This window comes from Setaria viridis, chromosome 1, assembly GCF_005286985.2.
Source record: "Setaria viridis chromosome 1, Setaria_viridis_v4.0, whole genome shotgun sequence".
Lineage (NCBI taxonomy): Eukaryota > Viridiplantae > Streptophyta > Magnoliopsida > Poales > Poaceae > Setaria > Setaria viridis.
This window is the reverse complement of record NC_048263.2, coordinates 11,079,437-11,091,597: the sequence shown is the minus strand read 5'-3', so window position 1 is coordinate 11,091,597 and position 12,161 is coordinate 11,079,437. Positions and strand designations below refer to the sequence as shown.

The 12,161-nt window shown below is 43.6% G+C and overlaps 1 protein-coding gene and 1 long non-coding RNA gene across 2 annotated transcripts; one reads left to right on the top strand and one right to left on the bottom strand.

Annotated features, from left to right (window-relative positions):
* Positions 1-3,967: 3,967 nt before the first annotated feature.
* LOC117853916 (uncharacterized) lies at positions 3,968-8,783 on the bottom strand. The gene is made up of 4 exons (XM_072291343.1): positions 8,436-8,783; positions 7,050-7,309; positions 4,754-6,744; positions 3,968-4,586 (listed from the first exon to the last, which is right to left on the bottom strand). The coding sequence occupies exons 1-4, from the start codon at positions 8,687-8,689 to the stop codon at positions 4,158-4,160; spliced, it is 2,934 nt and encodes a 977-aa protein (XP_072147444.1). The 5' UTR covers positions 8,690-8,783; the 3' UTR covers positions 3,968-4,157.
* A 976-nt stretch (positions 8,784-9,759) lies between these two features.
* On the top strand, positions 9,760-10,588 carry LOC117843584 (uncharacterized). Its single transcript, XR_004637778.2, has 2 exons — positions 9,760-10,018; positions 10,101-10,588. It is a non-coding gene; the product is annotated as an uncharacterized lncRNA (long non-coding RNA).
* The last annotated feature ends 1,573 nt before the right edge of the window (positions 10,589-12,161 follow it).

The following is a 12,161-nucleotide window of genomic DNA, read 5'->3' as shown; positions in this document are numbered from 1 at the left end:
CTGCATCTCCACGCCACTACTACTCAGTTTGCGGTAGTTCTGCAAACTACACGTGTGAGGCGTGAAACTAGGTTCTGTTCATGTGGCTTTCAAGTCATACACAATGATACTCGATATATGAAATTTGTGGCTTGATCTGACTGGATATATAGAAGCTACATTTGATGTATATCCACTCCCAACTGATCCTTCATCTGTGCTTTGATCAGTAGGATGATATGCTTTCTCTGCATGTTTTGTATTCTATAGGAGGGGATAGTTAAGTGCTAGAAAACCCTTGCTATATATATTTGTTTTTTGGGGTGATCCTTACTAAGTATATCAATAGGATAGCATCTTAATTAAATAGTATGATCTCTGTTGTTAAATATATGATGTTTTGGACAAACTAATTAGTTTATATCTTTAAAACGGAGGGAGTAGCATTAAAAAGTTGTTTTCCTATTGAAATATAGACAACCAAACTGCTAATAATGGGAAGCTCGAAGATGTCCCGAGTAATCATTGAAAAGCATGAAATTTGACCAAAACCTACAACATTCTGAAAGGGTCTCAAGGCCTTATGCTCGTCGAGTATGACTATTCTTTAAATCTTCTTATGCTGCACGTAGCTAAGTGAGACCATATATATTACTAGGTAAATAATCTCAAATGAAAACTGCTCTAGTTCCATGCACATTGAGTGGACAATATTACAGGATTTGATACATACGCCAAATTAATGGCAACTCCGCCACAGAACAGCACATCAGATGAGCAACCAAGGCAGCTCTATAGGCAATCAACGCTAAGAAAGAGCACGATTGTAATTATCATCAACAATTTCGATCACCTTCCTCTGGAAAGATTGGTTATAGCCGTGGTTGGACATGACATGGCATGCTGCTCGTGCATTTCATCCTGGCTCACAGATGCAGCTCAGCAAACTATCAGGTTGCAAGACTGTTGGGAGAGCTGCATCCCTCTCAAGGTACTGCATGACAAGGCACATGCGAGCCTAGCATTCGGCAAGGGGTGGGAGCAGAGCAAGCCAAGCTTCAGCACCAGTTCTATCTCCTCCTCCACATAGTCATCCAGCATTCCAGCCTCGGGTCGATGGCGGCGGTAATGGAGCCACGTCGCCATGCCGCAAGCACCCAGTTTGCAAGCGCAAGAGGCTCCCCATCGGCGCTGTTCACCCAGATTGGCCACCTTGCACAGGCGACCTCCATCATCAACACACCGAAGGCAAGGACGTCAGTTGCTTTGGTTGCCTTGCCAAGCCGGGCCAACTCGGGGGCAATGTAACCCCACGTTCCTGCCACGTGTGTTGTGTGAGCGTCAGCTCCATGAGCATGGGACCTTGCGAGGCCGAAGTCACCCAGCCTCGCATTCATCTCGCTGTCTAGAAACACATTGATGGTTTTGATGTCCCGGTGGATGACGACCTGCTCCCAGTCCTCATGTAGGTAGAAAAGACTGGATGCAATGCCTTTGATGATGCGGAACCTTTGAGCCCAGCACAGAATGGTGGTGCTATGACCTTGAGTATGCAAGTAGCAGTCGAGGCTTCCATTAGGCATGTAGTCGTAGACCAAGAGGAGTTGTTGCTTATGCGGCAATACCCAAGAAGTTGCACAAGATTGCGACGGCGGAGATGACCAAGGATGGCTATCTCGGCCTTCATCACAAGCAGACAAGACGTCCGGCTCTATATAAACGTTGGATCGTTGCAAGAGACTAACGGTTTGATCTGAAACTACAAATTTCCACCGTAACAAACACCCATGCTTCGTGCAACATCCACCATCATCATTGGACTTCAAACATATGAAGAAAAAATCCCATAGCAACATGTGTGTCCATGTCCATGTTTCACGCGGCATTGGTACCACTCAACCCCTATGCTACCTTCCTACTCCATGACAAACAATTAGTTGGTATGTAAGTTACTATTTTAGATAAATTTGCTGCATTTGACCAAACCATTGATAGTTTGATCTTTTTTTTCCATAAAAAAAATATGCAACTACACCCCTAATTCTTGGATACAGAAAATTCAGACACCTAAGGCACTTTTGTGCAAACTGAAACATACACTTATGCCACTGTAGTAGCTGAGTTCAGTTTATGAATACAAATTCTTAGTGGAATCCAACGAGATGGTACAAATAAGAGATACATTCAGCACTATAATTTCAACTTCACGTGCGGAGGGAAAAAAATTATATTACAAATTAGGAAATATTCCAAATCACTACCATGTACTATCAGCAAAGTCCGAATAACCACTAAACAATACTACTGTTTACATAACCCTTCTATTTTCCTAATAAATCATAGCAATATTCACCTTTGACCCCACTCTAATCCAGTTTTGCTGACTGGAGCCGTTTTGCTGACTCATGGTGCCATGCAGGCCGTCCGTCATGGCAATAAAGTTTGAGGTGCGGAGAACCCCTTGTGAACTGACCTGGCCAGGTTCAATTCCCCTTATCCCCATTCTTAGGCTCCTCCCTTCATCCTGCTCTCACCATAACAATGTACTTGATGGCTGCTGAGTGTAGCAAACATGGCCCATTAGGCTATAGTTTGTGATTTTGGTGATTGAGTGACAACATAGTCATTGGGATTAATGCTTTATCAAGCATGTACCTTATAGGTTTTCTAGATCCAAAGTGTACAAATCAAACCATGGTAAGGTCAAAATCATGGTATTCAAGTATCCATGCTATAATATTCTTGATATCCAAATCATGATATTCAAGTATCCAAGCTATGGTATTCAAGTGACCAAGCCATGTTATCTAGGATTATTCTACGGTATTCAAGCATCCAAATGATAGAGAAAATACAAGTGACGGTATTCAACTCAGAAAATTCAGTATCATCGGATGATCCGACGGTGCATCGGAGCAACCGTCAGAGCAAGCATCGGACTAATTGGTAGAACAGAACAGTGAAAAACTTCAAGTGTACCGAATGATCCGACGGGGTCTTTTTACAAGCGTCGGAGCAATTTGCAGAGGAGGCTGAGAAAACTCTATAACACTGGATGTTCCGACAATCAAAAGTTGGAGGCATCAGACAAAGCATATTTACTTTGGAAAGTTCCACAGAGGTTTTGGCTAGAAAACCATCAGCATCGGATGATCCGATGGGAGCATCGGATGAAGCGTCGGATGAATTCTTGAAGAAGTTAGGTGCAGGGGAGCCAACGGCTAGTTGCACCGGATATTCCGATGCTACCCAAAAACATACCATCGGAACATTCGATGGTAGACTTTAACTAGCCATTGAAGCAACGGTTCTTTGAGGCCTTAGGATATTTATACCCCCTCCACTTGTCCATTTGAAGTTGTTGGAGTGTGGAGGAGTCCATTAGAGATCAAGACCCATCAAGAATACATCCAAGCTACCAAAAGTGCTTAAGTGATTTGTTAAAGGCTTAGCACAAACTTAGAAGAGTGATCAGTGCTATGATAGGCCTAGAGAAGAGTGAGTGCAAGGTGTGCCTACCTTGTGATCGGTTCAAGGAGTGAACCACAATTGTACAAGGTGTGCTGGCGCCTTGAAGCCTTGGTGGCTTGCCTGCAAGTCTTCGACCCTCCGGCTTGGTGTGGAGCGGCGTCGACGACCGTGTGCGGGGGACATGGAGACCCCCTTCCTTCGTGGAGAAGCTCCTTAGAGGAGATGGCATCAAGGTGATTGGGGAACTTGGCGTGAGCCTTAGTGTTAAGTCAAGAGGTGTCCCGAAAGAGACTTTGTGACCGGTAAGCAATACTCTTGTGTGAGTGCTTCAACAACGTGGACTAGTGGTGGCTTAGTGCCTACCGATACCATGGGATAAATCATCGTGTCAAGAGTTTGCTTCCCCTCATCCTCTTTTTTTTCATTTCTACGTTATATTCTTGCAACTTATGTGCCTTTACATTCTTAGTGTAGTATCTTGCTAGGATTGACTCTAGGTTGCAGAACTTGTTTTGGGAGGACGATTTCACACTAGATCAACCATAGTTTTACATTTTGATAGCATGATATAGTTCAAGTTTGATGCAAAAGTAGTACACTAGATCAATCATAGTTTTACATCTTGATAGCATGATATAATTCAAATTTGATGCAAAAGTAGTAGAAATCATAGGTTAAGATTCTTAGGCTATGAGCACCGATTCGTTTCACTGAGTTGAACGGACGGCGAGGAACCGCTTAACCCTCACAACGAGAGATGTCAGAGGCTCCCTGTGCTCCATGAGCCCAACATCGCCCAGGAAGATGCAGTAGTTTTCAGCCTTTGAGGCCGTGTCTTCCACCATGGACACCGCTTCCATCATGCGACAATTGTTGAAACAGCTCGCGTAATGAAGATCGTGTTCCATCATGTTTATGACTTGCTCGAGGATCACCCTCCTGATCCCTGGGCAGAGAGCACTGGGTTCCATGTTTGCATTCAGTGCATCGCCGAGCCTCTTGACGAATCTATCCTTAATACAGCCATGCTCCAGTTCTCGGGCAAACTCTTCAGGAATGACTTTACATATCTGTGAACCAAGGCATATAAGGATCTCTAGTTCTGCACCCTCTGCATCCATTATTCTTTCTAGCACCTGCAATCAAAATACGGGGTTTTGTAGTAATGCATGAAACATGATTGATTGAAGAACATAATTCAACAAATTGTAGACATAAAGTAGCAATCTAAAATGTTCCCTTCTCGCTATACATGATCAACTTATGACACTGAACTAACATATAGCTTGGATTAGTAGCTCACCTCTCGCACGGAGTAAGATATTGCCTGCAAATCCAACTCGTTAAGCTCGTGTCGAGCGTGTAAGCACATATTCCGCAACAGACTTGCAGCCACACATCTATACTTATCATCATGGATCATAGTTGTGAGTTCCTTGATGAACACGTGCCCTGTTTCATATAACATAACCGAGCAGTTATGCGCACTCTCCATTGCCAACATTGCCAGCGCTTGCCCGGCGACCTTCTGTAGCTTGTGATCAGCATATGTACCTAAAGGTCGGCCTAGGCTGAGAAATTCTTGCATGAGCCTCGTAATGATCACACGGATGCACCCAATCTCCTGCCTCGTGTTCCCATCGACAGCAAGGTTTCTTATGATTCCTGCCACCAATTTCCTCAATTCTTGGCTGCTCGAGCTGTCTGCAAGGATCTTTGCAAGGTTTCTTAGGAGGAAGGCATGCTTCGATATCTTGTGCCGAAGTGTAATGCCAATTTCTCCTTTGATGCTTGTGAGCCTGTGCAACAACTGTAATGATGAAGTCACAAGGACCTTCCCCTGAGTGTCATACGTCGTGTCACTTCTACGGTAGCTTGTGAATCCTATGATCTTTGGAATGAGTCCTGTTGCTTTGACGATCTCCTCACAGTTGCTCTGATCACAACCAGCAAGATTGTAAAGAATTGACATTCCCAGTGCAGGGAGCAAATCCTTGTCGGTGTCTGCCAGTGGCTCATCCTTAGGAATCGACGCCATACATCGCCAGCATCTGACTATCCAGGAGCTCTGCTCGGAAGTGCCAATAGGTGTCTGCTGGGTTGAGCGATCTTGTGTTTCCAATAGGTTACCAGTGTCTGGAACTGCAATAAGCCTTTCCTCATGGTAACCAGAGCCATTCAGAACTGGATCATGCATTGTCTCTTGTTCATCATCATCTTTATCCATAAGTGGGTTTCCTCTTTCTCCCTGTTTGTTACCGTAATCAAGAAGTGTAGATACATTCTGAATTTTCCAAGGGATAGTGATCACTCGGAGGCCCTTTGCAAGCTCGGCGGTAACCTTGGCGGCGAATAATCTGATAGTAGCATTCCTGGGATCCGTCCAGTCTAGCATTTTGATCAATCTAGCTGAAGTGTTTGGACAAGTGGTGAGCTTTGCGAGGAGCTGTGTCTTAGTAGGCTCTGTCTGCAGAAGGTTGTGTATTAACTGGATCCCATGGAGCTGAATCTTGGGTGAGTCTGAGTTCAGGGAATCCATGGCAAAGCTGCTGAGGCTGATCTTCTTTGGAGCAAGCGCATCCTTTTCCATGCATTTCTCCAAAACATACCCGTGGTACAGTTTGATAGTTTCCATTCCCAGTTGATGACCTTTGAATCCACCATGACGGGCAAGGGATCTCCGAGGAATGAATGTGAAGATGTCGAGCGTGCAGGCCACAAGGTAAAGTATTCCTTGGCCGAGGACCATCCCATAGAAGATGCTTAGAGATGGGGCGAGGTTTGTCTTGTCCCCGGTGTTGTCACCATCATAGTAGTTATGTGGTATAAGACGCACTAGTGCGAGCACGACACGTAAGACTGCAACAGGAATCTGTAAGTTGCCAAATGACACGAGAACTATAGAATATAGCTCGTATCCCAGCATGCGACCTTGATATATTGGACCTTCCTGGATGAACACCATCATCGTTAGTGCAACAGACATGCACAAGTTCATAATTAGTCGACGCCAAAGCACTTGTTTGCTTCCTAGAGCATGATCAACCAGTTCGGTGATTCTTCGGAAACGTAGGCGGCTGATTGTAAGGAGAAGCACTGCTAAAAGCAATACGATAAATACTGTCCACTTGGCCATTGTGCTTCTGAAACGGCGTTCAGGCATTAAATCGGGGCCGTCGCTATAATGTATAGAGGGAGCCAACAATAGGATTGCAACTAAGGGGCTACACAAGGATATGGAACGGCGCGGTGGTATGTGCCCTAGTAATTTTATGGGGTGTTTGGGAGATATGGGCTAAACTTTAACCCTGTCACATCGGATGTTCGGATGCTAATTAGGGCGACTAAATATGAGCTAATTAGAAAACTAATAGCAGAACTCCTAGGCTAAATCGCGAGACGAATATATTAAGCCTAATTAATCCATCATTAGCAAATGGTTACTGCAGCACCATATTGTCAAATCATGGACTAATTAGGCTTAATAGATTCGTCTCGCGATTTAGCCTAGGGATTGTGCAATTAGTTTTGTAATTAACCAATGTTTAATACTTCTAATTAGTGTCAAACATCCGATATGTCAGGGGCTAAATTTTAGCTCATGTGTGTCAAACAACCCCTTAGAGTTCGTGGAGACAGAAACTGCCCAACTGCAGCGGTTAGTATTAGCATGCCAATAATAAGGATGCTTCCCAACTCTGGAGAAGCCTTCAGATGTTTCCTCGACATCATGAACAGGTAATTGATAACATTGGAAAGGCTCACGATGACGACCATCCCCTTCCAACCAAGAGATCTAACAGCACCTCTAGTATGGAAGAATACTTGGTAATCTAGTCTGTTGTTACGGCTGAACATCCTGAAGTATACATAGTGGAACCAAACAAAAGACAGCAATAAGCAATCTGCAAATGGAATATGACAAAAGCATAAATCACAAAGTTCCTAGAAATGGAGCCATACTACCTCCTTATTTTTCCTAAATATGATGTGGGCCCTAATTCAAAGTAGATTCGGTGCAAAAGGAAAGAAAAAGATAATGCACGTGGACACAGGAAAATGAAAGAGATCGTCTCCGTATTTCTAGCTGGCATATATATCTCTTGTTTCTTCCTAATTTTGGCTTGTTCAACTATATGATAGCTTTGAATTACATTGTTGCATGCAGACAAAGACATTGTTCAAACTTTTTGCAAGTTGTACCGTTCATTTGTATCTTTATGTTTTGGTTTACATCATTCGCTCTTTCCAGGGTTGGGGATTAATTGAGTAGTATAGTCATCATCTTAGGTGTTGTTGATCATAAGTTTAACAAGATAAACTAGGATCAATGTGTTGGTATTGATGAACTCCTTGTTATGAATGTGTGTATGTAGATATTTGCCTATGATAAGTATGTGTGTTTGGTGAAAAGGAAATTTCAAGTTTTAATGCTGCTTGGGGTAATATAAAAATCATTAGTTATATATAATGGAAGTTTTATTAATTTTAAGAACATTACATCAAGACCGTATAAATGTCTGCCCCAAAAGGAGTTGGTTTTAGAACCAACACTGATTTGTCTTTTTCGTGCAAGTGTTTCTTAATGCATGGCCTGGCTTAAAGAATTAGTTGGACAATGTTAGAAAAAGGTTAAAATAAAGAATTTGCTGGACTCAATAGGAAGACATGCAAGAACCAGAGCAAATCGTTCCGAAGGTAGAAGGTTGGGTGACAGGAATAAAGTCCACAATGGATGAACGGGGTTACTTCAGCGTGGGCAAGAACGGCTCAAGCTAGGAGGACAATTCATTCTTGGAAGGATCTTGTGGCCCTAGAATTTAGTAATTTGGTTCTTGAGGATTTTGGTGTTAGAGAGATGCATGTCTGATTGGAACTAGGGTGCGAGTCTCTACTTGGCGGGCGTGCCTTGCCAAAGATGCAAAACGTGACTGAATTTAAGAACAAGGGGCGAGTGCCGTCGTGTTGCTGGCTTGTGTACGTACCTTGCCGCTTCAAGGAAGACTATGGCTGTCGCAAACCAAAAGTCGTCGGTTGGGCGGAGCACCGTGGGGTAGCCGCCGAGCAGGACGACGGTGGCCCACGTGAACGCCAGCGTGCCGAGCGCGTTGCCCGCCCTCTCGACCAGCGCGACGGAGCGAACAAAGCAGTTGAGCATCTTCTCCGGTGAGGCTGCCTTGCCGCTGCGGCGAGCCGGAGCTTGGACGCAGTATGGCTCGCTGCCAGTGCTCTGCGCCATGGCATGGAACCAATCCTGAGCAGAGCCGCAGAGGGAGCATCCAGGCTATAGGCACTGTGCAGTAACGATACGGCAACACCACACACACACAGGCACCGTTGACTCTGCAGTCGGTCAAGTTACGGCATACGGCCACAAATTCTTGAGACTTTACCGATGATTGAGCTAGACACAGTGAAAGTCACTCTCATCCATAAAGGAATACGGATGTCAGAACATTCAAATTATCCGTATCCACAAATCGTTAATGTGATATCCATATTCACGTTTGATTTTGATAAGATGCAAAAATAGATGTCAAAATCCAATTTTTATTATCTTTCCCTATCCAATTCTCTATCTGTTGTGGTAGAACGAAGGGAGAGTTGGCCGTTTTACCGGGCTTGCGTCCGGGAACTGTCTTGACATGAGATTTATTCTGGTTTAGAGCCACGAGGCACCCTACGTCGCGTCCAAGTGAGGTATGTCAGGGGCTCACCTTTTGCGAATGTGAGTATTCAATTATCAAGTCCTTTCCTCGTGGAGGGTTACATGGTGGTATTTATAAGCTTAGGGTGAATCCTAGTAAAAAAACGATCTTACCCCTTGAATACAAGATGTTGATCAGAGGTTGACCAGGGTAAAGCTGTCCTTTACAACATTTACGGTACAATTATCATCTATATATTTAGCTTCAGCAGATCCTCATGTGTGGTCCCACACATGTCCTGAACAGGGTTAACATCTCAGCGCAACAAGTCCGTAGTTCTTCCTAAGATTCCTCTTCTTGGTCAGCTCTTCCGGAATGCTTAGGATGAGACTCCTGGTACAACAGTTGGATCAGGGCTACAAGGAGTATCCTTCACTAGAGACCTTGGGATCGACGCATTCGGAGGTAGGAGAGACGTCTCCGACAATATCATATTAAAAAATGAGAAAATACCTTATTTGAAATCGGTAAAATGACTGCTTCCTTTCTTGGTCTTGGAAAGTTTAAACTTCTTTATTTGATACTGAATTTAACTTTCATTCCCAATTTGACACTACCATAAATTCTGCTAGGTTCTTCCGTGAAGTTCCCTGTTGAATCACCTGTTGACTTGATTCAATGTACCAAAGTACCCTCAACCACCTATCCAAATTCAATCAGCCAATAGCGGCTGCGCGTGAGGTATCAAGACTTGAGGGCGAGGATAGCCACGCCTCGCCGGCAGGGGCGAACCCACATTAAGCCTGTTCATTTCTGCTTGTTGCAGCTGTTTAGCTACGGTTGTACAGCCAATCAACAAGCAGCAGCAGTACATTTTTTCTGAGAGGGCACAGGCCCTCACTCAGAATTTGGACGCCAAGGTAAAAACTAATTTTTCACCATACTCAAGCTCCATTGATCTAGCAGTTCTTAAGGTGCGCCCCCTCTTAAATTCTACCCTAGTTCCGCCCCTGCTCGCGGGGGAGGCCAGGCCCGCGCTGTGACGCGGACGGGTTAGGTGACGGCGGGCGGCGGGCGAGATCGACTTCCCCATGGAGCGCGCGGGCGTCAGGTGCGCTGATGGCGCCATGGCGGCACCTGTGGCGGGGCACGATGGGATGCACGCATAACGAAGATGGGTGGACGGGCGGCGGCTGCTGCGGGGTACTGCTCAGAGGTGCAGAACCTGATCGTGGAGAAACCCGATGGGCGTCCCGTTGCCGTCGCTGACGAACAGCCTGTAGCTCTGTGCTGCTGCCAGTTCTGAACTCTTCTGATCCTCAAGCGTGCGTGCAAGCCATTGTTTGGCGTAAACTTGCATAATTGAATCTGTTGATGTCTGATTCTCTATACGTAATTGAGCTGCTGTAATTTGCAGTGTTGATTTGTATGAGTAGTGTAGGTCTGACATGTGACCAGAATTAATTCCAAGGGAAGACCGAAGAGTATTCTGCTGTTCTGTGCTATTAGTATAGGTTAATCAGAATTACCTTGCTCATTAAGTTGCTGAACCGTTCGCAATACTCATGCTTTAGTCATTAGACCTCGTATACTTCCATTTTGCAAAATATTCAGTGACATACGGTTACATTCCAACTCAAGGGCAAAATTATCTTTTTACGTGTCACTTAACACCGTTGCCACTAACACTAAGTAGAGAATTAGCTTTCGATGCGCCCCCTTTTGTTCCGGTTTAAAGTTGGCCCGGGATAAAAAGTTCACCAACCGGAACTAAAGCTCGGTCACTGGTGGGAAGCTCACCAACCGGGACCTTTTATCCCGGTTGCAAAGGCTAGTGGGAAAAAAAAAGCCTGAGAGACCTTTTATCCCGGTTTGAAACACCAACCGGGATAAAAGGGTCCCCCACGAGTTAATACAAAAGGATAGCATCCCCTATCTAGTCAGATGTGGTGTGTAGGTGGGATGGCAAGGAAGCTACACGCGAGGCTGGAGGTTGTGGGTTCGAATCCCACGTAGCGCGCACGCGCATAACTCGCGTGAAAAATCGCGTGACTTGTGACTTGGGGCGTGCGGGGGCCTTCTGGGAGCATGTGATTTTTTTATGGCAATGTCATATTAGGAATGAAACTTGGACCTAGTGCCAAATAAGCAAGTTCAAGGGCTAAGAAAGGAAGTAGTCATTTTACTAGTATCAAATAGGGAATTTTCTCAAAAAGTACAGCACACACGACGTTACATCTGTATCCACAAAGAATAAAGCACATAGGGAAACTATCTAAAACCTATCTCTATGAATACGGATCAGAAACGGGTAGCTCAAATTCGGATAATTTGAGCAATGGCAATTAACAAATATCAATTCACTCTATCGTCATTTTAGAATAAAGAATTCAATATAAAACATATAAGTACGGATCAAATATGACAACGTATCAATAAATATTACTCATGAAAAATAATTATATAAAATATTTTAATAATAATTATTAATAAATAAAATAAAAATATATAAAAATACGTACATTATTAAAATAAATAATTAAAAGCATATATAACAATAATAAAATAAAACATTTGAAAGTAATTAACATCAACAAAATGTTAGTTTCAAGCTAAGCTAAAATAATATATTTATAGCATGGTTTAAAAGAGGTGTTCATTCTATACAAACATATTGGTTATATACACTACAAGAATGTGATCTATGATGAAAATTTTATCACACATTTGTTCTCATCATAGATTTATGATATTTCTAGCTGAAAACGTCATAAAATTTTACATCTGAGAAAATTTAGTGATAAAGTTATGGAACGTCATAAAATGTGCCACTGTAGCAAAAAAAGAAATCGCCACTCGCTATTAAATGGTGATTTTGTGACAATATAAGGTCCGCAAAAACGTCATAAATCAACTAGGGTCCACATGTAAGTTTAAGCTGATAAATAGGGTGATAAAATAAAAAGGAAAACGTGCTCCTCCCATGGGTCGAACTTGTTACCGATCGAATGGGAAGTCTTTACCGCAACCAGATCCCACATGTAAGTTTTAGGTGACTTGGTG